The sequence below is a fragment of the Puma concolor genome, chromosome B2 (assembly GCF_028749965.1).
Source record: "Puma concolor isolate L17-30 chromosome B2, mPumCon1.1.hap2, whole genome shotgun sequence".
Taxonomy (NCBI): domain Eukaryota; kingdom Metazoa; phylum Chordata; class Mammalia; order Carnivora; family Felidae; genus Puma; species Puma concolor.
This window is the reverse complement of record NC_141671.1, coordinates 13,236,005-13,262,335: the sequence shown is the minus strand read 5'-3', so window position 1 is coordinate 13,262,335 and position 26,331 is coordinate 13,236,005. Positions and strand designations below refer to the sequence as shown.

At 45.9% G+C, this 26,331-nt stretch overlaps 1 protein-coding gene and 1 long non-coding RNA gene across 2 annotated transcripts; both read left to right on the top strand.

Annotated features, from left to right (window-relative positions):
- The first annotated feature begins 586 nt into the window (after nucleotides 1-586).
- On the top strand, nucleotides 587-21,176 carry MYLIP (myosin regulatory light chain interacting protein). The gene is made up of 7 exons (XM_086706215.1): nucleotides 587-837; nucleotides 1,972-2,162; nucleotides 13,554-13,739; nucleotides 15,469-15,666; nucleotides 16,161-16,325; nucleotides 17,252-17,672; nucleotides 19,604-21,176. The coding sequence occupies exons 1-7, from the start codon at nucleotides 751-753 to the stop codon at nucleotides 19,691-19,693; spliced, it is 1,338 nt and encodes a 445-aa protein (XP_086562341.1). The 5' UTR covers nucleotides 587-750; the 3' UTR covers nucleotides 19,694-21,176.
- A 3,082-nt stretch (nucleotides 21,177-24,258) lies between these two features.
- LOC147580740 (uncharacterized) lies at nucleotides 24,259-25,582 on the top strand. The gene is made up of 3 exons (XR_015251048.1): nucleotides 24,259-24,567; nucleotides 24,838-24,899; nucleotides 25,099-25,582. It is a non-coding gene; the product is annotated as an uncharacterized LOC147580740 (long non-coding RNA).
- Nucleotides 25,583-26,331: the final 749 nt, after the last annotated feature.

Genomic DNA, 26,331 nt, shown 5'->3' with positions numbered 1-26,331 from the left:
AGGTCTAAAATGAGGAGCAGCCATTCCGCCTTCCAACAACCCACCGTGGCAAACCCCAGGGGAAGACGGTTTGCTTTTGGCGTTGGGGTTGCTCGCTTTCCTTTTTATGTTCACCTCCCGAAATGCGTTCCGCGATCGACCCAAGGCTTCTGAAAAACAGCGGCAGCTCGGAGGCGGCGCATCGCCATACATTCCAGCCCGAAAGAGAGGCGCCCCCGCCTCCGCGCGCCGGGCGGCCGCCCGCTCCGAGCAGCGTCGCCCAGCGGGCAGAGGCGGCGGGTACGTTCCTTCCCGTCCCGGGGCCGCCCTCCTCCCGCAAGCCCTCGGCGTCCGCAAGCTGCCACCTCCCCAGGCGGCCCGGGGAAACTCGGCCGGCGCTGGCAGGTCGGGCCGCGGCCGAGCGGACGCCGCTATTGGCCGGCGGGGCGGCGGAGGAGGGGCGGGGCCGCCGTGATTGGCGGGAGCCCCAGCCGGAGGGGGCGGGGCCACTATATCAGAGGAGTCCCTGTAGCGCCGCAGGCAGTCGGGCTGCTGGAGTGCGGCGCCGCCGCGGAGACCCGGGCAGCCGGCGGGCGGGCTGGCGAGGGGGTGGCGGGGAGGGCGCGGGGGGCGCGGAGCACGGGTCTGCGGCGCTGCAGCCTCCCGAGGGCCAGCCTCGCCGAGCCCGGGGCTGGGTCTGAGCGGTGGCGAGGCGGCAGCCCCGCGCACACCAAAGAGGAGGCGGCTGTGGCGGCAGCGGCGGCCCCAGCCATGCTGTGCTATGTGACGAGGCCGGACGCGGTGCTGATGGAGGTGGAGGTGGAGGCGAAAGCCAACGGCGAGGACTGCCTCAACCAGGTGACGACGAGGGGCCAGGCGGGGGCCCCGGCCGGTCCCCCGAGGCGGAGGGGCCTCGCGGCGGCGCCGGGCTCCGGGGCTCGCCGCCTGCCAGGGGGCGGGCGGCGCTGCGGCGGCGGCCGGGGGGGGGGGGCGGCTTGGGGGGGGGGAGCGCGCCCCAGGCGCCCGGCCCGCCCCCCGTTCCTCCCCGTGGCCGTGGGGCACGCGGTCCCCGCACGCTGGGAGCGCGTGGTGGGTGGGGGGGGGAGGAAGCTCCCACCCTGCCCCCCACCCCACTCCCAGTCCCGCACTTTCCCGGAAGAAGGCGGTCCAGCCCACCTGCCGCAGGTGTGTGCATGATGCCGCCTTTCGGGTCCCCGCGGGCCTGGCAGCGCCACCCGAGTCCCGAGATGAGGTGGCTGCTGGCCGGCGCTGGTCCCTGGGGTTGCTTGGCAGACAAGCCCGGCCCTTGTCTCTTGCTGCTTCTGAAATGGACCGTTCACCTGCACCTGCCGGTTTGCGGGGCTCGAGAGGACCTTGGGTTTTTGGTCATCCACCCCTCCGTTGTCTTTAAAGCTCGTGTTTCCTAAGGAGTAAAGAAGAATGGTTCCAAACAGTGCATATGGGTATGACAGACAGCAAATTTGATCTCCAGTGGGACGCCATGCCCTGAAAACCCCCCCAGACCTGAGATGTTTGGAAAACCTCTTTTAACAAGCTTCGCTGACACTTGTGGCGTGTTTCCTCGGCGTGTTTGTTTTTTTGGAGTCCAGATGGTTAAAATTGTCCAGATAATCTGCCAGATCAGCTGTGCAGATTGTGCTGGTGGAGGGAATTCCCGTGATGGGAATAAGAGGGAAAATACCCCGTAGATTCCTTTCCTCAGCCTTTCTGGAAGGCTGGTTTTAAGGATTCCTTTTTCTCTGCTGCAATCGACCATCTCCTCGGTGTTAACCGAAGCACAAGCCTCACTATTAGTGTAGGAACACTGGAAGCTTAGAACTTTGTTGTTACAGCTTTAAGGCAGGAATTGTAACACCTTCCTTGAACTTTGCAAAAAGTAGGCAGGGATCTTAGACTCAGATGGAGTCCTTGAGTTTTGCTTTGACTACATGGACTGTTTGCTCATCCATGCTGCATTCATTTTTGTTTTAGGTGTGCAGGCGGTTGGGAATTATAGAAGTTGATTATTTTGGACTGCAGTTTACGGGTAGCAAAGGTGAAAGTTTATGGCTAAATCTGAGAAATCGGATCTCCCAGCAGATGGATGGGCTAGCCCCTTACCGGCTCAAACTGAGAGTCAAGTTCTTCGTGGAACCTCATCTCATCTTACAGGAGCAGACTAGGTAAAGTGATGCTGAACTAAACCAATGTCAACCAGACCTTTGATTCCGTTGAGAAAGGGCCGTTGCACCTCCCCAGAGATGTTCACAGGCAAATTTGTTTGCTGCAGAGTGAGTTGGTTCATAACTGAGAAGTTTTGCACGGCACAGCCCTTTTGTCGAGGTGAACAGGGAGCCGCCTAGTTGGCCTGGGGTACATTTTCTAGCTCTTCCTGTGGTTTTTCTTGTCTTTATAAACAACGAGGGAGCAGGGTTGAAGTCTTACTAACACTCAGGATCAGTGCCACGGCACAGGAGGGAAAAAAATTAGAAACCCAACTGACTTCCTGATAGCAGCATCTAATGCCCGATAGTAACCTCTGTCTCGGCAGTGTTAATACAGGTCATTGTAGACTGTTCTAACAGAAAGCAGGAAACAGTTCCTCTTGGGTTACTTAAACTTAGTCAACTTCAGCCTAGTGTCAGATTACAATATGCAGCAAAGAGCTCTGTCCCACTTAATGCAGATTTCTTTTTTTAACTTTTTACATTTCTTGAAAACTTAGTAAGAAAACTTTGTAAGGTGTAGCCAATCTCCAGCCCACAAACATGTTTACACGTGATTGTTTAGACTGTTAAATTTATCTTCTAGAAAACCACCAGTAGTGGTAGGCAACTGGGGCATACGGTTTCCTTTTTCCAACAGAAATGTTTTCTCTCCTGGACTGACTGTAATACTTCTCAAGGATGAGCCAATTTAGGAAAGTAGTGTTCAGTATTTATTGCTGAAATGCAAGAGACCTAAATCTTAGAGTGGCATGTAAACAAACAAACAAACAATGACCAAAAAGAAAAAAAATGACTTTTAAACACAACAAACTCTGGGTCTAAATTCTAGTATTTTTCATAATCCTTTGGTTTGGAAAGTTGCCCTTACACATGAGAAATGTGAGTGTGACAATCTTGAGTAATGGTAAGTGAGCAAAACCCTTTAAGAGTTGTTAGCATGTGGTTTGTTTGTTTACTTAAGAACTGATAGAAACATCTTTTGAGATACTATTTGAATTGGAAATTTCTCCTTGTTGCTGCACTTTCAAAGGTGAAGGAGATGTTCAGTTTTTTTTTTGTTTTCTGAGACAAGCTAGTATATTGAATTCTCAGTGCTCCTGAAAATGTCTTGAAAAATATTCACATGATTGCATGTTTAAGGATGTCTTAGCTGTGTATATTGATCAGAATAAGTTGGTTTGGGGGGGGGGTTGTTTGGTTTTGGGTATTTGTCTAACTTAAAGCTGATTTGTGAAAGTTTCCACTGTGCCCTTCAGTGTGATAAATTGTAATAGAGTAAAAGGATACAGAAACACACGTATATATTATAACATATTGGAGTTTTCATTGTGTGGTTCTGTCATGATTTCGCAATAATTTCTGGGCCTCCAGAGGCAAATCCATTTTGATGATACAAATTTATTTTTTAAACGTGCAGAGGCTTAGAGGACCAAATACATCATTTAAACAAAGGCTGCGATCATAATAGTATGATACATTTATATTGTGAATGGTTACAGACTTTAAAATTTGCCACTAGATGGTCTTTACCTGTGCTTTTTTTTGCAAGTGAGTTAATAACCATTATCAAGTCCATTTTATTTATGCAAGATATTCTGTGAATTAGAATTGAAATTAAATTTCCTGTTACATTGACTCAATTGACTTTAACTCCTGAGACTCCTGCCTCATAGCACTCTGAGAAGGCACATACCTAGTTAGCCCAGGTAATTTTAATTGAATCTTAGTTCCTTTTGAAATCTTATTGAAAAGTCAGTGTGATCTAAGCATTTGACTTGCTTTTAAAATATTGGCGAATATTACTTGTTTTCAGGAGGTTTGCCCAAAATGCAGAATTTGAAGAAAAGTTTATACAGCATTCTGCTTTTAATAGCTAAAGCGATTTGTAATTAGCATTTGTGCCTTTTCATTAGGATGAGAAGTTGTCCTGGGTCCAAAAAAGTCACAATTAGCGTTGTTTTTATGTACATGATACAACAGAGCACAATTACTTATTTTCCCTAGCGTCATGTTAGCCAGATAAAGCTGGCTGGTAAACTTTTTGATGTTTAACAGTTCATTATAAAATATTTATGTAAAATGCCGTGAAAATAAAATAGATCTGCATGTGTTGTCCGTAAGCCCAGCTTTGCCAGTTCGGTTATGAGTGGTGATTTTGTACCATCTCAAAGTCAAGTCATGAGGGTACGTTTAGTATACTGAAAAGTGGCTGGACAGTTTATTAAAAGGGGCTGAAATATCCTGGCCAAATTGGCCTCTGTGGAGAATTAAAGCAATGTACTCACAGTAGAGCTGGTCTGAGTGGGGGCAGTGAATCTGTTAGTTTGCAAGAGACTAGGGAGGCTGCTGGGGAATAGGCTGGAGGGCCTGTTTGTAACTGGAGACTGGGGGGGAGGGCGGCGGCGGAGGGGGGAGCCGAGGTGGGGGGCGGCAGAGGCCCTGCATTCTCAGTGCAGCCCAGCTCCCAACTACCAGGGTATACAGACTTCCAAGACTGAGTACCCGCCCCCCCACCCCACTTCATTTCTCTTAAAAGGCCAAGAAGAGCTTGTCTCTAAAATCCCCTCTAGCAGTAATTTTTTTTCCTTTGCTTCTGCTTCCCCTCTATTTTCCTTCATGTTTCCCTGAGTATATTTTTCCAAAAACAAAAAACACCCAACTGTATCACATGTCTGCTTAGATTGATACAGTTAATCTGGGCTCTGATTTGGCCTAATTTTAGATTCTTTACCCAGATTATTACGTTTGCCTTTGAATGAGGGTCTGGAAAGTAACCAGAGAGTCTTGTCCAGACTCAGCTGGCACATTTGAGAGACAGAGGCAAGCAGGTATATCCAGCAGATGTTTGCCATGCTGTGCATTGAAACTAAAAGTGAAACTAATGTATTCTGGAAGTAGATCTGAAATAATAATGATCTTTGAAATTCTTGCCTTTCAGAGGCTCTCAGTTAGTCACAGCAATTCAGACCAGATTTTGTCAACATTTTCACAGCCAGAGGTTAGAGAATTATATGCTTCATCTTCAGAGATGGTGATCATACCATCCACGGCCAATAAAATCTGTTTCTCCGGAACTTTGCCGCATTTTAGCAGAGTTCTGTGGTCTTTGCACTCGGGCTTCGTTAAGACTCAACGACACCCGAATTCTTTCCCAGAAAACAGCCTCAATACAAGGGTTCCATGAGTCCTGAACTAACTGTTCAGGGAGATGCTGTAATGCTGAGCGTTGAGTCTCATCAAGATTTCAGTGATGTGAGCGAGGGGTGTTGAGTTTGACTTGTCCCTTGTTAAATCCTGCTGTCTCCCAGGCTCCACTCATTCATCACTCCTTTGAAAAGCATCCGCTGGGCCCTGCTCAGGAGACTGAAGTGTCCCAAGGCATCACGTAGCTTTCCTTTATAGCATCTAATGAGCGTATAATGCTACTGTTTACCTATGTGACAATTTGTTTATTGTCAGCTACTCTAATAACTTAAATTCATGAAGCAGGGGACTGATCAACATCGTATCTCCAGAGTCTAGCAAGTGCCTGGTGCATAAACATTTGGTGAAACAATGAATTAAGAAATTAGAGATAAATAGAGATGGAGTTAACGGACACAGATAATATGAGTTTTCTTAGTGAACTGATGTTCGCCAGTTTGCTTCTATGAACTGAAAAGTTTAAGACTATCTGAGAGACGTCTCACCATTAAAAAATGTATTGTAGGGATTATTCTCTGTTAGGGATTTGCTCAGTGCTTGCATTCTTTTGCTTCCTTCCTTCGGCCTCTCTACTTCACCCCAAGCCATTTGTTTCTTGTGGCTGTTAGTTCTCATCTAAAATAAACTACCACTTGCCTGGACCTTCTGTGAAGTTCAGATAGTTTTCAAGCTAGAGGCTCTCTTAAATCTAATTTTCAACCAATTTATAGGTTCTAAGCACTTCCTAAACCCAATTTTTCCCTTTCTCACAACAAAAATCACTTGGATGTCAAGATCTAGAGAAGATAGCACCGTTGAAATCCACAGAGCAAATGCCACATGCAACCATGGGCAGATTTGAGGTGGTAATCTTGAATGTGTTCCGACCGAATCATACGGATCTCAGCCAGGGCCTGCAATGATGTTCGAGATCTTTCAACACATTGTCACTGTTGGTAAAGGTTGCTTAACATAATTTACCTTTTAGGATTCACGATGGGTAGGATGTCACAACAATATTTATCTGCTGTAAAGGTGTCACTGTGTTTTACATATCAACTCTGTGCCTAAGAGTAGAATGGCACATTCCCTTTGTTTTTTGTTTTTGTTTTTTTTTTTTTTTAATGACCAAACTCAAAATAGGCCCCAGGAAAGTAAGACAAACTTGTATATTGTTTCCAGAAAGAATTGATTAGATTTCTGAATTCTCATTTATCTATTAACTCTTTCTTTTTGCTCAGAGTGTAGGCTGTTTGCATTATTGTCTGTTTATGTTAGCCACAGATCTCCCATCTGGGCACATTCAGTATCTTCATCAATGTCTCGTACTTGTATATTTGTATGAAGGATCCAAAGAACATTATTGATTTTTCATGCAACCCAAGTGAACTTTTAATTTTAAATATGTAGTTTTAAATAAAACTTGACTCTTTAGATGGCACATAGGGTCAGACTCCAGGGGCACCAGGCACACTTATTCTCTGAGTCCTGCCCCCACTGTAGCCTGCCTCCAGACCTCTCCTCAATCTAGAATGGCACTCACCACAATCTAGACCCTTGGGAGAGATTGTAGCTAACACTTTTAAACTACACGATTGCTGGATTGTTGCTTGCCTGGGTCAGGTATCTGTTGTGAGCGAGTAATCCTGTTTTTTCCAAGTGCTTCTGGTGTGGGTTGTCATCGCTTTTGATGTTGGGGATTTCCCTTACCCCCCCCCCACTCCTGTATCTTTTAAATGCTTTGGAACCTTAGGAAAAGCGAATTTGTCCATGGTTCCCATTTTGCATTTGGGGCTTTGAGAAGGATTCCCTTAAGCTGAATAGAGACTTGGGTTGGTCATTACTTGGCCATGACTCTTTCTCAGTTGCAAGCCTTCCATGGAGTGGAAGAGATCTGATAGTTCATTTGAGGTGTAAGAAGCTATTCATTTGAATTCTTAACCTTGACCCTAAGGATTTTCACTAGTGTTATTTCCTCAACCTCTTATGAAAATTTCCAAACATGCAGGTAAGTTGAAGATTTTCGCAGTGAACACCAATACCCCCATCTAGATTCTACTGTTAACCACTTAATCAGTTTAATATACTTGCTTTATCACACGTTTATTTCTGATGCTTTTCAAAATAAGTTGTGGATACATACACTTCCCCCTAAATACTTCAGTATGCATATCATTAAGTAGAGCTCCATATTTGTCTACAGTTCTTTTTTTTTCTTTTGATAAAATATTTACATATGATGAAATGCACGAATCCTAATTATACCGTTTGCTGAGTTTTAACAAACAGATGTGTCTGTTTAAACAAAATCCTTATTAAGATGTAGAATATTACCGGCACTCCAGAAAGTTCCCTCAGGCCCATCTGCAGTCAGTCCTCGCCCCCCCGCCTTCCCTCCCGCCCCTCCACAAACAGAGTTTGTTTTTCCAGCATAGATCTACTTCACACCCATGGAATCACACAGTGTCTGGCTTCTTTTGTTCATTATGTATTTTTTAGAGATTCATCATACTGATGTATATCGATGGCTTGTTCATTGCTAGATAGTATTTCACCCTACGAATATACTACTGTTTGTTGACCCATCCTTCTATTGATGAACACCTGTTTTCCAGCTATTGTGAGTAAAGCTGCTGTGAACATTGCAAGTACAATCTTTTGTAGACCTGTATCTTCATTTCTCTTGAGTAAATCTAAGAATGGGAAAGCTGGATCGCAGAGGAGGTGGTTGTTTAGTTTTGTTTTTAACTTTTTTTTAATGTTTATTTTTGAGAGAGAGAGTGAGTATAAGAGTGTGAGTGAGGGAGGAGCAGAGAGAGAGGGAGACACAGAATCCAAAGCAGACTCCAGTCTCTGAGCTGTCAGCACAGAGTCCGACGCAGGGCTCAAACCCATGAACCATGAGATCATGACCTGAGCTGAAGTCAGACGCTTAACCGACTGAGCCACCCAGGTGCGCTGGATTTGTCTCTCTTGATCAGTAATGTCAAACACTTTTGTCACATGCTTATTGACCTTTCCTACATCTTCTTTTGTGAAGTATCTATTCAGGTCATTTACCCATTTTTACCGAGTTGTTACCTTTGTTTTTGAGCCATACCTATTCTTTATATATACCAGTTCTTTGTCAGAGATACGTCTTGTAAATGTATTTTCTCCTGGGGCTTGCCTGTTTTCTTAATGCCTTTTGATGAGTAGAAATGTTTGATGTTGGTCAAGTCTAATGTATCAGTTTTTCTCCCTTATGATTCTTGCTGTGTACTGAGAAACCTTGGCCTACCTTCCTTCCCCCAAGTCATGGAGCTATTCTCCAATGTGTCCTAAAAGTGTTAACGGTTTTAACTTTTACGTTTAGGCCTACAGGGCATCAGGAACTGCTTTTTGTTTTGGTGGAATTTAAGATACAAAACAAAAACATGTATAGTAATTTTTTCTTATTTGATAGTTTTTTTTAGGTTTTTATCCAGTAATCTCTACACCCAGTGTAGGGCTCAGATTCATGATCCCAAGATCAAGAGTCACATGCTCTACCAACTGAGCCAGCCAGGTGTCCCCTTTTTCTATTCGATAGTTTTTAAGTGTGATTTGGCAGTTAGTTTGGTTTAAAACAAACTGATGTGGTTAAATGGCTCATTGGACTGAGGCAGACACACTCCGGGATGATCTCAGAGGGGGTCTAACTGGGTGGGGAACACACCAGCCATCACCAACGGATGGGATGGCCAGGTTCAGTGAGTCAGATCTCGGGAAGAAATGCTGTTCATAGATTCTTAGCCATTTGAAAGATGTTTTAGGTTAGTTACTTAAATGCGGAGTCTAATAGTGAATGTGGATATAGTTGATTTACATTTGTGTCACAAGAAAGTTCTTCAAAATGATGTCACTGGGAAGATACTGGAGGGCAGTGATTGGGCATAACTGCCTATGGTGGACAGGTCAGTGACTCCCGTTGGTTTGCAGAAGGTTCTGCTTTGATTATCAGATGATTTCTTTATGAGACAAATCAGTGTTCAGGGGACAGTTCTCTGCTTACAGTCGTTAAAACATAAATGACCTAACTGTATTCCTTAAAACTATGGAAAGGAATTAATTTTTACAGTAGAGGAAATTTGAGGTACTCTGAAACAAATGTATTAAGGATATGTGACTTTTTTTTTTTTTAATGAGACTGGGGCGTTTCCGTCATACTGTTTGTTTTCAAATCTTCCATTAGGCTACAACACGTGGGAGTTCATTTCTACCCATGATGCAAAGTTAGCCAGAATGTTTCACTTTGGGCCTCCAACCAATCCACTCGTCGACCGGATCCACTTTCTTAGTAACTGAGTAAAACCTTGAACAACCAGGCAGCCAGAATAGAAAATGCAGTTTGAGCCTATGTCTGCAGGACATATTCACAGACATTTACTTAAGACAAAGAAGTTTTTTTCCCCAAAGGCCTTCTGTTTGTGATTCTAGCATGTAGCCTCAAGTGAATTAGATAGGTCTACCGCTTTTGATCTTTAGATAAAAAAACTAAAAAAAATTCACTGCAGGCAAGACCTCTTTGTCCACATCTGCTTGTTTTGATATTATCAGTAACCTTTCACCCACTTTACAAAAAAAAAAAAAAAAAAGGGATGGGGAAGAATCCATGAACCAGACAAGTTACAGAGCAGATGGTTCAAGAGAAAATGATTGGGGAAAAAAATACTTGTTTCAAAATCACCCCAGGGGCCCCTGGGTGGCTCAGTCGGTTAAGCGTCTGACTTCAGCTCAGGTCATGATCTCACAGTTCACGAGATTTGGCCCCGCGTCGGGCTCTGTGCTGATGGCTCAGAGCCTGGATCCTGCTTCGGATTCTGTGTCTCCCTCTCTCTCTCTGCCCCCCGCCCCATGGTGTCTCTGTCTCTCAAAAATAAATAAACATTTAAAAAAAAAATCACCCCACTAACTGTTGAGCCATCCCTGGATTCCTTATCGGAACGTCTCCAAGCTCTGTCATCTTCCCTGTTAGAAAGAGCACGTTAAATAGAGTCTGCTGATGGCTCACCACAGCTGGTGACCTTTGCTGTCACTGCTCCATGGTGCCGTTCTCCTAGAGAACATAAAAATTTGTCACCCAAAAACCAGCTTGTGTCTGGAGTTAACTGGGATAGGGATATGCACCTTCACACGAAAAAGCTGTAAGTTCCATCTAAAAAAGGATCTATCAGATATGTTCATACTGTAACTCCAGGGTAGGGCTTGGCACAGAGGCAATGAATGACAAATATTTGTTGACTCAAAACGAAAAGGTTGCTTTATAGCCTTGAAATTGGCAAAATGCAGGAAGAACCGTATCGGAGAGTTGACGTAAATAGTAAAGGGGAGGATTCTTCCACTCACAGGGTATCGATTGCATTTCGGCCTAGAATGTGGAGTACGTACAAAAGGCCGGTTGTTCTCCTCCGTTTAAAAAATTCTGACCCACAGGCCTAGAAAAGATTGGCGTTCGGTCTCACCCTGCTGACCACCTGTTAATACTCTGTTACTGCTTTTTTGCCTGATTTCGGCAGCTGCCTCTCCAGAAGCGGGTGTGGACAGTTTGGAAAAAGAAATCGGATAGACTTAGCAAGTCTTCTGTTGCAGGCTACACACAACTCTTTCATAAAGCAGAAGACTAGTCTCTAGGTTGATCGTGGGGCAATACGTGAAAAGACCTTTCCACACGAGCAGAGATCAGATTTAGGAGACTTGTTTTTTGGATTCCCCCTTAAAATCCTACAGCACACCATTTCATCTTTAAGCACATATTCAGATTTGTGTCTCCTACAAACACAGATGCGTTCACCAAGATGAAGTTTACCAAATGGTCATCTAAAAAAGGCTTTCGAAGGCCAAAGCCGCATCGTGACGCCGACATCCCGTGGGGAATGCCCGCCCTCCGCTGCTCAGATAGCTGTTTCAGAACGAGTTATTTTCGTGCTTATTTCTTTGCCCCAGTAGGGACCCCCTCCTCAGTTTAGCAGCGTGTCAGAAATACTTTAAAGACTAACAGATGTTTGGGTTAATAAAAACCATGCTTCTCTCCTTTCAGTGCCGTTATGCATTCTTACCGTGATTTCTTCATCGGGGCTCTCGATAAAGACAACCCTGCAGTATTTGGCGGAGTGTGATCATTTTAAATATTTCTTTATCATTCTAGAACACACAAAACATTGAATTCAAACATCTCTTTAAGGAAGATTAACGGCTCTTGCCTGCCTGACATTGTGAGACTGTCCGTAGAGCCCCTCCTTGTGTGTCTCAGCCCCTCTTCCCTTGGCTTTTCTTTCACTGCTCATGTTGTTCCCTCCACCGGGGACGTCAGACGTTAAGACGAGAGTAGAAATAAAAGCATAAAAGCAGTGTTAAGGATACCCAGCTCAAGCGGGAAGCTGGGCTTACGAGCCCTATTCAGAGCAGTGTTAGAGCTTTACTGCTGGTCGTAATTCAGTTGTTAGTGGAAGGAATATTGTGGCATTTAAGCAAGTTTGAGAGGCTATAACAAGTCATCAAAGGAAGGTTATACCTGTACGTTTGCCAGAGACCAATTTTATAATCTAGACTGGCCTGTCGCAGTTTGGATACTCCGTTGAGAATCTTGGCGGAGCTGGATTGGCAGGCAACCTACGTGGAGTTTCCTAGGAGTTTCTAAGTCTGACGTACCTCATAGTGAACGGAGCGTAGTATCATATGCAACTGGGGCAGGCACACAAGGACTGCAACTTAGGTAGGGAAAGAAACTGACCACAGGCAATGTGCAGTTTTACGTCCATTTGTAGAGCTCTGTGGTGCCAGGGACACTTAAGACATCCACTTATGTGCAGCTAACTGTGGTAGAAAATCAGAATATGTCAAATACTGTAAGAGAGGAATAAACAGCTTGCAGGTGATGTGGACAAAAAGGTATCTAAATGAGGGAACAAAAAGAATACCCCGCAGGACACAGGGAACAGCCAAGACGAGAGTCGTGGAGACGTGAGCGTGCTTGGCCTTTCCAGGAAGAGGAATTGTCCCTTTCCCAGAGCACAGTGGCTGGGGGGAATGGTGGATTGTGTGGCTGGACATTGGGGGCCACACCCACAGAAGCTTGGGTACATGCCAACAGCACGCTTCTTCGGCAAACAGTCGGGATCCCTCGAAGGATTTTTTATTTATTTTAATGTTTATTTTTGAGAGAGACGGCACGAGCAGGGGAGGGGCAGAGAGTGGGGGAGACACAGAATCCGAAGCAGATTTCAGGCTCTGAGCTGTCGGCACAGAGCCCGACGCGGGGCTGGAACTCACGAACCGTGAGATCATGACCTGAGCTGAAGTGGGGCGCTTAACCCAGGCACCCCTCCCTTGAAGGATTTTGAGCGGAGAGATGGCAAGCTTATCCCAGAAGAAAGTAGCTTGGAAGGTAGATTAGCAGAGTCGAGAGAGATCAGCTTTGGGGAGATTGTAAATTCTCTGACAGTTGGGAGCCACAAGTAGGACATCTGAGGTAAAAATGGGAAGAGTAAACTGGATTTAAGGAGTTTTCAGAGACAGAAAGTAGATGGGAATAAAATGAAGAATCAAAAGTGGGTCTTGGGGTAAAATAATAAACGAGTCTCTGGTCTTCACTGGGAGAAAAGTGGGTTTGGGAAGGAAAACAGTGAGTTTGGTTTTGAACAGTGAAATTAGGATACTGAACATCCAAGTGGAGACGTCTGTAAGCAGTTGGACATCTGAATATGATGCTTACAGAGGTTGGGGCAAAGACTAGAGATTTGGGGGTCATTTGAATAAAGGTGAGGATCTAAGATACCAAGTCCATGTCAAGATCAAGTTTATGTGAACAGAATTTCTTTTAAAAAAAATGAAATGCGGAAACCTCTGTGAGATTATTTTGTATGTGCTAAATTGAATATTCCTGAGCTTGTCTCACATTTGTTTTGTCTGAGTTACGCTTTTTATTCCGGAGAAATGAAAGTCCTTAGATTTATTTTGCCTTCATACTAAAAACAAAAAAAAAAAAATGTTTTTTAGTGGTGAGCGTTTTCAGGGTGGCTTTTTAAGTGACTGTGTGTTCCTTACCGAAAAGGGATTGTGAGATTGCACATCAAGCTAGTCCCCCGGTTGAGCTTGACATCAGGCTAGTCCCCAGGGTAACCTCATTGTCACATTGCTTTGCAGGCATATCTTTTTCTTGCATATCAAGGAGACCCTCCTGGCCGGCCACCTCCAGTGTTCCCCGGAGCAGGCAGTGGAACTCAGCGCCCTCCTGGCCCAAACCAAGTTCGGAGACTATAATCAGAACACTGCCAAGTACAGCTACGAGGAGCTCTGTGCAAAGGAACTCTCCAGTGCCACCTTGAACAGGTGAGGCTGCTGTGGAGGTGACTATTTACATTCATAGATCTAGTGAATTTATACATATTTCCCAAAGAATATGAATCTACGGTATATATACAGATATTTGGTAAGGTTAAGACTAGGCCATTACCCAGTTTAGCCAAGTTGTTTTCTAAAGAGTCTCAGCCTTCCTTCTGAGAGATTTACAGGCACAAAACAATCCACCTAAATCTATGCCCTTATATAAAATGCTATGGAACGGGAATTTTTTAAATCTCTGAACTCTTAAGAATGCAAATCTCTGGGTGGCTCAGTCGGTTAAGTGGCCGACTTCTGCTCAGGTCATGATCTCATGGTTCGTGGGTTCGAGCCCCAAGTTGGGCTTTGTGCTGACAGCTCAGAGCCTGGAGCCTGCTTCCCATTCTGTGTCTCCCTCTCTCTCTGCCCCTCCCCTGCTCCTGCTCTCTCTCCCAAAAATAAACATTAAAAAAAAATCTAAAAATGCAGGTCTCTTCAAAAGTCTGTCATGTCTATTAGTATTTTCTTCATCCCAGCAAAGACTAAACAAAGAGGCCAAAATAGGTGTTATCTTAGTTATCTGTTCTTGGGGGACAAGTTACCCCAAAACTTAGTGGCTTAATAACTATATATCACACTCCTGTGGGTCAGGAATCTGGCCATGGCTTGACTGGGTTCTCTGGATCAAGACCTTTCACGAGGCTGCAGGCAGGCTGTTGGTAGAGTTCAGTGTCATCTGAAGGCTCAGCCGAAGGAGGGGTCCCCTTCCACGTTGATTCTTGTGGCGTGTTGGCAGGGCCTTATTCCCTCACCGCATGGGCCTCTCGAAGGGGCTGTTTCATAACGAGGTGGCTGGCTCCCCCCAGGACCAGCAGTCCAAGTCAGAGCAAGAGAGAACACCCAAGACAGAGGTCAGTGTCTTTTTAGAACTTAATCTCAGAAGTGACATCTCACCACTTTTGCCATATTCTGTTCATTAGAAGCAAGTTATGAATCCAGCCAGTGATCAACACAACAGGCACTCAGCACTCAGGTGAAGGGATTCGCACAAGAGTGTGAATACCAGGAGGTGGGGATCTTCAAGGACTATGTTGGAGGCTGTCTGCCGCAGTAGACAGAATAAATCCTGCTGATGATCTAATCAACCCCTTAGAATGCTATATATATATTTTTAATGTTTGTTTATTTTTGAGGAGGGTGGGGAGAATGAGTGGGGGAGGGACAGAGAGAAAGAAGGAGACACAGAATTAGAAGCAGGTTCCAGGCTCTGAGCCATCAGCACAGAGCCCAGTGCAAGGCTTGAACTTACAAACCATGAGATCATGACCTGAACCAAAGCTGGACACTTAACTGACCCGACTGTGCCACCCAGACGCCCCTAAAATGCTATATTACAACGAAACTTACAAAGTAGACCCTTGCATGAGAAGTACCTACATACAAAACGTCTCATGTATATTTTTAGAGATTTTCCATAATTCTTCCAATTCACCTCTATCCGGCCTCTCCACTTGCTTTTTTACTAAAATGTCTAATAGTTGAGATCTGGAGCAGTGTCTTAGAAGTATATTATTACAAATTTGCTAAACAAATGAAATGTCATTGCTATATCACTTTAAGTGTTACACATAAATGGCAGTGTCTGTATGATTCACTAGGGAAAATGATACAGATTTCCTCTCTAAGGACCACATGCGTTAATCTGCCCACGCCTCTCTGCCCTTTTGGCATCCTGCAGCATTGTGGCCAAGCATAAGGAGCTGGAGGGGACCAGCCAGGCTTCTGCCGAATACCAGGTGTTACAAATCGTGTCCACGATGGAAAACTATGGCATAGAGTGGCATTCCGTGAGGGACAGTGAAGGGCAGAAACTCCTCATCGGGGTTGGACCTGAAGGAATCTCCATTTGCAAAGACGACTTTTGCCCAATTAATAGGTAACGTACCTACGTCTTCCATTTTGTTTCAGCCCCGAATGTGCATATATCCCTTTGTAGCTCTGATTATTAAAATAGATAAAACTGGAAAGGGATTTGCTAGACAATTAGTTATCCTTTGGGGATGAAATGTTTCATTTTGGGTATGTATATTAATTTGAGTCAGGCCTCGATAACCACTGAATTACTCTTTAAACTACAAACTCAAGTGTATTGATGTGGCAGAGTTAATATTTTTTAAGTACGTTCACTGCTGTAAAACTCGCGTTTCCACCTACACACACGTGCGCGCACACGCGCATCACTCCCAACACTTCTCTCCACAACTGGTTTCCAACGCGCCTCTATGACTAGGGAGCCAAGTGCTTACTAGGAGTCCTAGAGCGATCTGATTCTACTTCGGGGTCCTGAGCACAGGAGAGTCCTACGAAAGGGCACACACCATGACGGGCCTCTCCTTCCGGGCTTGCTCACCTTCTCGTCCCGTGTTTCAGGATTGCTTACCCGGTGGTCCAGATGGCCACCCAGTCGGGGAAGAACGTGTACTTGACCGTCACCAAGGAGTCCGGAAACAGCGTCGTGCTCTTGTTCAAGATGATCAGCACCAGGGCCGCCAGCGGGCTCTACCGAGCGATAACGGAGACGCACGCTTTCTACAGGCACGTAGTGCTCCGTCCCCACAGCTCGAGCGTCTGTCTGCAGCTCTAAGTTTTCAGGTGCCACCAAGGGGCCTACGGTTTCTGGTATCGCCGTGTCCACGAATCTTGGTCAGAATTCAAGAAATCCACCGCTCTCGAACATTTTGTTCGTTCTATTCTGCGTGGCGGTGGGGGCCTTCTCAACGTGGTGCTGCTTTTACCACAGAACGTGCGTGGGAGTGAGCTGCACAGACCCCTTCCCCCCGCTTCTCTTGCCTTCTTTCCTCACGGCAGCTCCTCTCCCGGGAGCTCTGAGTGGTTGGACCCGTCCCACGACGGCTTTAACGCATCCCCACAGGATGACCTAACCGTCCTTGTGGGGGAGCCGCTATCCCGATTCCTCACTCCGTAGTACAAGGATTTTTTTTTTTTTTTTTACTGACAGTAGCAATACCCTCGTTTCAGAAGGTGCTTTAAGGTAGACTTGTGATTTGACCCAAATATTTGAGAAATTGAAGCTAAGAAATTTAATTGCCATCTTAACCTTTTTTTATGTTAAGGTAGACACACAAATCTTGGAGCAGAATGGAAAATTTGTAGAAATTTTTAACATAAAAGCCAGGACTTGAAAGAAGAAAATGTCCTTTTTTCCTCGCCACAAGCTGTTTTTGACGACTGCTTGTGTCCCCGGAGGTGAGGGCGCACGCTCACTGTTTCTGCGTTTATCACTCCTTCGTCAAGGTCCTTTGGGGACACTGGAGAAACCCGGAGGTAGAATCATGAAAATGTTTAGCACAGATACCACTGGAAGAATTTACTTGCAGGCATGCACACAAGAATATAAATGTCTGCTGCCACAGAATATTCTCATTCACGGCAGCATTTGAAGGTCTGAGTCACAGAAGTGCCCGGGCTTGTAGGTATTGACGTGCCACGTCTCCCTGCAGGTGCGACACGGTGACCAGCGCCGTCATGATGCAGTACAGCCGAGACCTGAAGGGCCACTTGGCGTCTCTGTTTCTGAATGAGAATATCAACCTCGGCAAGAAGTACGTCTTCGATATCAAAAGAACGTCTAAGGAGGTGTACGACCACGCCAGGAGAGCCCTGTACAACGCCGGCGTCGTGGACCTCGTTTCGAGAAGCGACCCCAGCCCTCCGAACTCCCCGCTCAAGTCCTCGGACAGCGGCCTGAACTGCACCAGCTGTGAGGGCCTCAGCTGCCAGCAGACCAGGGCGCTCCAGGAGAAGCTGCGGAAGCTGAAGGAGGCCATGCTGTGCATGGTGTGCTGCGAGGAGGAGATCAACTCCGCCTTCTGCCCCTGCGGCCACACTGTGTGCTGTGAGGGCTGCGCCGCCCAGCTGCAGGTGAGGGGTGCTCGGCGGCCCTCCCCTGGCGGGCGGGCTCTCTCCCCGCTGTGACCGGGGTTCCTGAGCGCCTGCTGTGTGCCAGGTGCAAGCCGGAGGGCCCCGCCACGCCCGGCTAGGGTCCCCGCGTTCGGGGACCCCAGAGGTGTTGCTCTAAGGGGACATTTTGGATCGCCGTAGTATTTGCCACAGTGTAACTGCCGTAAACCGTAGGCTTTTTTCAGGTTCTGGGAACGAGGCTCAGATTCACAGGGCAGCGCGTCTTAGTCAGTGGGGTGACCGGGGGCTAGAACCCAGGCCTCCCGACCACTGGTTCAGGACTTGCAGCTTCCATTTGTGTGTCTTCCCGCTTCCCAACGCTTAGGATGGTTTTTGTTTTGTTTCGTTTTTTAAGTTTGTTTATTCTTATTTTTTTAATTAAAAAAAATTTTTTTAAGTTCATTTATTTATTTTGAGAGAGGGAGAGTTGAGGGGCGGAGAGAGGGAGAGAGAGAATCCCAAGCGGGCTCTGTGCTGTCAGCACAGGGCCCAACACAGGGCTCCAACCCACAAACTGAGATCATGACCTGAGCCGAAATCCAGAGTCAGAAGCTTAACCGACTGGGCCACCCAGCCTCCTCAGGAGGATGGTCTTTATTATTTACTTAAAATACTTGAAAAAGAATACTTAAGAGGTTTTAGTTATAGCTACCTTGTAGTTATCCATGGGTGGATTGTTTGCTCTGTGATTATCTGTGATTAATTTTCTTTGATGGCTCCATATGCCTCTAGGGGGCATCTTGGATTGGCCTTTAGTAAGTCAAACTAATTTTAATATCAGTACAAAAAATAAAAGTCATGTATGTTTTCCTTTCTTGCACCTTACATTTCCTCTTACAATAATTTTTTCTGTTCGTTTTCATTTCTAAGAACTGTTTGCTTAATGTCAGTGTGGTTTTATTTAAAAGAAGCCCTCAATACATTTAAAAATTTTTAAATAGTAGGAGGGGAGGCGCCTGGGTGGCTCAGTCAGTTAAGCGGCTGACTTCATCTCAGGTCACGATCTCACAGTTCACGGGTTCAAGCCCCACATCAGGCTCTGTGCTGACAGCTCGGAGCCTGGAGCCTGCTTCGGATTCTGTGTCTCCCTCTCTCTCTGCCCCTCCCCGACTCATGCTCTGTCTCCCTCTCAAAAATAAATAAAACATTTTTAAAAATAAATTAAAAAAAGCCCTAAATATCCAGTCCTTCAAAAGCTGCTAATTTCAGAACTATTTTTAGGGTCCTATAATGAGCCATCAGGAAGGATGCCTTTGTCTTTCTGAAGAGTAGATCGTTCTACTACAAGGAGTTATTTCTCCAGAAGCGGTCACAGATTTGCCTTTTTCCACCTACTTGGTCTGATCCCCATGCCTAAGGCTCCCCTGTGGTGGGGGGGGGGGGTTGGGGGGAAAGGTGGGGGAGGGACAGTGCTTGCTGAGAAGCCAGCCGGGGATGTGGCGCTGTGACCTGCGACTTGGAGCAGAGCCATGTTCACTGGCCACATGGCATTAACCCAGTGACGCTGGTCTGAGTCAGCCAGCCGCCCAGACTCCGGAAGGGTCTCAGATTTCCTGCCTCACTGCCAGAAGGGGTTACAATCGGCCCCTGGAGGGACCACAGCCTTCTTGCACGGCAGTAGTTCTTCAGCAGCCACTCGTTGTGCCTGGTTTAGCGCGTGACTGCAAACCTAACTAATTGCCTGCACTTCATACTTTTCCCCAGTATTCTGAGCCCCTTGTAAGGTATAGAATTTCAAGCCCGTTAGAAAACAAAGATCTCTACCAGTGGAGAGCTAGAAATAATTGTGACCACCACTTACTAGCAAACGGAACAGAGTAGGCGCCACACGTGAAACTGAAGACCCATCCTTGAAGGTGTCCTAACAAATACTGTTGGCTTCTCTTTTCCAGTCCTGTCCGGTCTGCAGGTCGCGGGTGGAACACGTGCAACACGTCTACCTACCGACCCACACCAGTCTCCTCAACCTCACCGTGATCTGACGTGTCGTGCACTTAACTGGACAAGCCACGTTTCCGTGAACTGCACTATTACTTAAACTAAAAAACGATCGTGGAGAAAATAAGTACTCTGACACCCATCTGCCATGCAGTGTTTAAAAAAGAAAAAGAAAAAAAAAAAAGGAAGACTCAAAAGAATATTCCTCCCCATCAAAACAAACCATGCGTAGAATCCGCACCTGCAGTGGTGGGGACCAGGAAGGGTTCTGGGACACAGACATGTTCCTTGGGCTCATTCTTCTTATGATCAAGTAAAGGAGTAAGTCAGATCTTTGATGTCAGTTAAGTGGCAGCATAGCCAAAAAGTTGGGTACCCTTTAGGAAAGGATATTGTTAAGTCTCCTTAATGTATCCCAAGGTAAGTTTCCTACTTGCAGCAAATTTTGTAAGAATTCGTTTTAAGAATTTACTTGGTTCTTTTTGTACGGTCATGGAGCTCTGAACATTTTAATAGGAAATTTTTCTTAAGGAAACCGTCATTTTAATGTCATTTCTGTTTTTATAACTTGGTCGAGAATGATTGGAAGGCAAACAGGCGCAAAGATCAATTCTGCGACTTGTAAAAGGTTGATCACCAGGTTGCCCGATGTAAACCGGTCTGGCTGGTAGAAAACCAGTCACTCGGTGTGCACGGCTTCCTCTTCCCTCCCCGTCTCCTCACCCCCACGTCTTGCGATTTATAAGACGCTACCGGTCTGGTAAGAAGATTTCTGTGGAGCAGTCCTCACTCCTTGGGCTCTTGAGTTGGTGGAGTAGATTATTTCAGTTGAAGAGGGAACCACGTTCCTCGGAAAGCCAAGCGTTGCTCGCGGAGATGAAGCTTCCCGGTGTACAAACCGGGGGGTTCTCCACTTCTCCCCAAAACTCCAGCTTCATCCGGTGGGGTCGCTTTTGCTTGAGCCATCGAGCCTTTACAGCCTTATCATAGGTATCTTAGAGATTGTATGCTTTTTGTTTCTGTTTTTTTTTTTTTTTTTTTTTTTTTTGTAAGTGCTTACATATTAACGTTCAGTTGTCCCCTCCCTACGTCTCAGAGGGGTTTGGAGCTTCTTCGTTTCTTTGTTCTTAATCAAGTTATCCACTCCCACTTGGGCATTTTGGACGCTGGTCAGCTTGTGGGTTTTCTAGGACGTCGGGACACCTAGATGACCTTATTGGGTGCAATACTAGCTAAGTTAAAGCTAGGAACCTACACTGTCACTTTACTGAGATTTCCGAGTATACTTTTCATATTGCCTTAATGTAGCAGTAATGTGTTTATGCATTTGTTTCTTTGCACAGACATTTTGTCAAATATTAAAACTCTACTTTTTTATGGCACATATTAGCATATAAGCCTTTATTCCAAGAGGTATTTATTTTTTCACTTGTAAAAAAAAAAATAATGTTTCCACATAAAGAACTCTGTTATATCCTCAAGGACTTCTGTCTTTTGTATTCAGGATAATAAAGACTTTAAAGCAAACATGGCTGTTGGAGTCATCACAGTTTTTGTCATTGAAGCCAGTTGTCTTCACTAAAAAAAAAAGCATTGGTGACATCACGCTTGGTATCTATCGTGGTCATATATGGAAAACTTGAAAACGTTGGGGGTATTGGCTCTAATCGAGAACATTCATCCACTTATTCACTCCTCTGCTTTCTGGTCTAGGGTTGAAATGTAGGCGAAAACGGAGTAATCTATGTAAGCAGACGCAAAGTAAAAATTGGGGATGGGACCAGAAGGTGTTGGAGGAGAGGAATGGCAGAAGTGGAAGGTAACAATTTAATTTTTTAATGTTTATTTTTGAGAGCGAGCACGAGTGGGGGAGGGGCCGAGAGCGAGGGAGACACAGAACCCGAAGCAGGCTCCAGGCTCCGAGCTCTCAGCACAGAGCCCGAGGCGGGGCTCAAACCCAAGAACTGTGAGATTATGACCTGAGCCAAAGTCAGACGATTAACTGACTGAGCCACCCAGGCGCCCCTGGAAGGTAACGATTTAGACCCAGATGATGCAGCTAGTCAGTTGCCTGGACAGATGAGTACCTGTCGGGGTCTGAACAGTAACGGTCTCAGGGGACAGACTCTGGGAATATACTTTGTGGGATGCCTCGCTGCTGCTGCTGGGATCTGCTGTAAGTATGCCCAGGTGTGCTCATTTGTGCTGCTGGGTGTCGTCTAGAATGCGGCGCGTTATATATGTAACTGATGATGAGCTGTAGCAGTTGAAGGATGTGATTTCAACTGCAACAGAAATTCAGTCCGGCACAAGTAGGATCATTTCCAGAAAATAACCTTTTAAAAATTGAGAGATGGGCATTTATTTTCTACGATTCCTGTACCTGATTCAGTCTCCCGTCGATTTCTAGCAATCCTTCGTTCATTGAGTACGTAAGTTATTCTTGCATGCTGGAAATTTAACGAGGATCAAGACGTGATTCATCTGTCACTACTTCACATAGGTTAAATACTCAAAATCATAAGACTATGAGGAGGAGCTGTGGCAGGGTCAAGGCGCTGGAGTAGCTAGAAGGGGGCATAAAACGTGGCAGTCAATAGGAGGTCCAGGGTTCTGGGAAAGAGTGGGTCTATTTTGAGAAGTGAGGAGATGCTACAAGTTCCCAGACCATAGTGAGCCGTGGACACGTGTGAGACAAGCACGTGGACCTTATAGGTGGAGGCCAACGCACGTTGGGTGGCGTGTGAAATAACAGGATGGTGCTGGAGGAGGAGGCTGGGTCAGAGAAGCATTGTGGTCTTGTATTTTCAGTGGGAGGGCATGGGTAGGCATAGAGGAGACGGCCATGGAGAGCCTGAGTTAAACAATATGGCAGAAGGGCGTCGCTGTGGCTCAGTTGGTTGAGCGTCCACCTCTTGATTTCGGCTCAGGTCACAATCTCACAGTCGTGGGATCGAGTCTCACGTTGGGCTCTGCACTGAGCGTGAAGCCTGCTTAAGATTCTCTCTCTCTCTCAAATAAAAATGAAACGGCAGAGAGGAATAAATGGAGAGACTGAAGCCTCAAGAGGCTGTTCTGTCAAAAGACACAAGTTACAAGGGTTACAAGTCCACCCAGTGCTGTCAGTGAGGAGCCCAAGGCAGGTCCTGAACCCACGAACCACGAGATCATGACCTGAGCTGAAACCAAGAGTCAATCACTTAACCGCCTGAGCCACCCAGACACCTCAGGCCAAAGCTTTAGTACAGTTCTCCTAAGCAGTGGAAGAAAGCCTCGATGAAGTTTGAGTATAATCACCATCTAAGACAAAAGGCAGCCGTTTTTGTCTTTCTCCTTGCTTATCACGAGTGCCTTCTCGCAGAACTTCTAAAACACCACAGATGACTTTTATTCATGTTTGCAGAGTCTCTTTGAAATGGGTTTGTTTAAAGACTGCAAGATATTAAAGAGTTAGCCCTATGCCTTTTAAAACCGAAACTGCGTCAGGAGCACCCAAACGACACACATTTAACACACGTGCTCGCGGCTTAAAGAAAAAATTCATTCCAAGCAAACGCTGAACACCCGCTGTTCATAAAGCTTGCACGAACGCTGAGGAGGAGAAAAACCTTGAAGGCGTGAGGACGCTATCAGGGAGCGATTCTTCTAGTTGAGAAGAAAATTCCTACACGTGTTTATGAAACAGATGAATGGTTCTAAGACCAAAAGTAACAATCCGTAGGCATATGTGTGTATAGACCTCTATTACACGTATATTACATATATATGTATTCTTACCATTTTACCTCCCTGATCCTGCTGAATACTTAGATCGTTGTAGGCTGGGTGAGTTGGGGAAGGCTTTTTGAAGTAGGTAAGTTGTTCTTTGTGTTGAAGTGAGTACAGAATTTAGGTTGGCGGGAAGGAAAATAAAGCTCAAGAATGGGGAAGAGCCCATGGGCGAGAAGCACAGGGTACAAGGAACAGAGAGGGAGAAGCGGAGCCAGTTCATGAAGAGCCTTGACTTGCTGGAATAAAGGTTTTAAGTTTGATTTGGTAAGTGTGTAAAAGCTGTAGTGAGGTCTTTCTTCCTCTGTTGATTCGCCCAGCTTTTTATTCATTAACTCGGACATCGATTTAGCAGCTCGGCAAATATTTTATTAAGCACCTAGGATAGATCAAGCTCTCTCTTACAGGCCTGGAGCGGTGGTTCTCAACCAGGGGCCCTTTTCTCTCCCCCCAGGAGGCCACGGGCAATGTCTGGAGATGGTTTTAATTGTCACACTGGGGATGGGGTGCTACTTGCATTTAGCGAGTGGGGGTCAGGGGTGATTCCCACAACAAGGAATTTTCCAGCCCCGGATGTCAATGGTGCTGCTGTTGAGAAACCCTGGGCTAGAAGGTACAAATGTCAGAGAGAAAGTCCTTGCCCTCTAGGGTTACCAGGGGGAGGGGACACCGTAAGCTAATAATTCCAGCACACTAAGGTCCACAGTGAAAAGAGTACTGGGTTATTTTGAAAGGGCAGGACACTATGCCATCGATTCTGTTTGGGGTTGGAAAGATTTCTGGAAGAAAGTCACATTGGAGATGAACCTTCAAAGATGAGTTCAAGGTTGGTTTCCCGGACGGGAAAGGTGGGTGGGAGGAGGTTGTTCAAAGAGGTGGCCTGTTTGGGACCTAGCGGGTGGCTTGGTGTAATTGGAATTCCAGGTCTGTGGTGGGATGGATTGAGGCCCAATGGTGAGAGATGACGTTAGGTTGGGGCATAACACATCCAGGAGGGTGCCATGGGCCCCGCCCATCCCTACCCCAGCCCTACTTGATAAGAAGGTCAATGTCCACAAAGGTCACACAAAGGAACCTAAAAGTAGCTGGGTTCTGGGATTCTGTTCACACCACTCTCGTCTGCAGATTTTACTTCCGCATCTGGGCTCTGGTGAGTGTGCGTCCTCTGAGCTTTGAGTAAAGGTAATAGCAAAATAGAGCTCTCGCTAATAATTTGCCCTAGAGATGGAAGCTGTCAGATGATCATTCGGAATTTAAAACCTCATTTCAATATTCCTTCAGATGAAGAAAATGGTAAGATAAAAATATAGCAGGGCTTATTAGCACCGCCTTACCATTTTCTCCCTAAATGGTTAGAACATGCTGCCTTTCCCTGCTCTTTACCTCAGCGTTTCCGTTATTAAAGCTGTCTATTTCTCAGTTCTAAATCCTAGGAGGATTTTCCCCCATGAATTTAACATGACTGACGAAGCCTGCTCCAGGGTAAAACTTTACTGCAAATTATCTAACTCAGACGAGGCCTCGTAATAAAGAGACCGAAAAGGAATCACGGCCCTTTTGTGGCTTCAAATGTGGAGTTAGCTTTCTCCTTCACCCCCAATTTCATGATTATGCATAATGGAAGTAGGCCGGCTTTGTAAAAAGATTACACGCAACAAATGTCCTTTGTGTTCAAAACCAGGGCTCCGCTGCTGCATATGGCCAGGAGAGCGTGCGGGTGAGCGGTACGGGGTGGAGGAGAGCGACAAGGCTACCATTTGAAAGCTTCTTCAAGGGCCGCTCCTACACGTGTGGAACGATGCTCACGCACGCTGGGCGGGTACGGCCCTTAGACTCAAGGCAGCACCTTCCGGAATGGTACTCGGGTTATCTATTCGAGTCCAACTCCCTACCGTGTCTGACCATGGCCTTCCTGGGTTTTAGGTGTTCTATAAGCTCTACCAAAGCAAGTGTAACCTCCACAAATGAACCAGTTACACTGGAAAAGGAAACCGGAAGCAGAATTATAAACCTCAGTGCCTCCTCTTTCCCCTCTTTGTAGGAGAACGTGTAAGGTGTACGTACGTAAGGTATAAAATGTAATATCTAGTCTGGGGGAGCCATGACCTCCCCTCACCTGGGTTTGGTTCCAGACCACCTCACAATAAATGGAATGTCACAATCAAGTGAGTCAGATGAATGTTTTGGTTTCCCATATAGAAGTTCTGTTAACACCCTACTGTGGTCTATTAAGTGTACAATAGCACATGTCTAAAAAAAAACAACGTACCTACCTTCATTTTAAAACACCACTGGGGGGGGTGCCTGGGTGGCTCAGGTTCCAACTCTTTTTTTTTTTTTTTTTTTTTTTTTAATTTTTTTTTTCAACGTTTATTTATTTTTTTCTTTGGGACAGAGAGAGACAGAGCATGAACGGGGGAGGGGCAGAGAGAGAGGGAGACACAGAATCGGAAACAGGCTCCAGGCTCCGAGCCATCAGCCCAGAGCCCGACGCGGGGCTCGAACTCACGGACCGCGAGATCGTGACCTGGCTGAAGTCGGACGCTTAACCGACTGCGCCACCCAGGCGCCCCTCAGGTTCCAACTCTTGATCTCACCGTTCCCACGCCCGAGCCCGGAGTTGGGCTCTGCGCAGGCAGCATGGAGCCTGCTTGGAATTCTCTCTCTCCCTCTCTCTGTCTGCCCCTTCCCCACTTGCTCTCATGCTCTCTCAAAATATATAAACACTAAAAAAAAAAAATTACCACTAAAATTTGCTAGCTATTATCTGAGCTTTTGACAAGATGCCATCTTTCTGCTGGTGGTGGGTCTGAACTTCACATTGATGGCTGCTGACAGATGGGGTGGCTGTGGCCATTTCTTAATATAGCTGTGAAGTTTGCCATGTCGATTCTTTTTTTCAGTAGTGATTTCT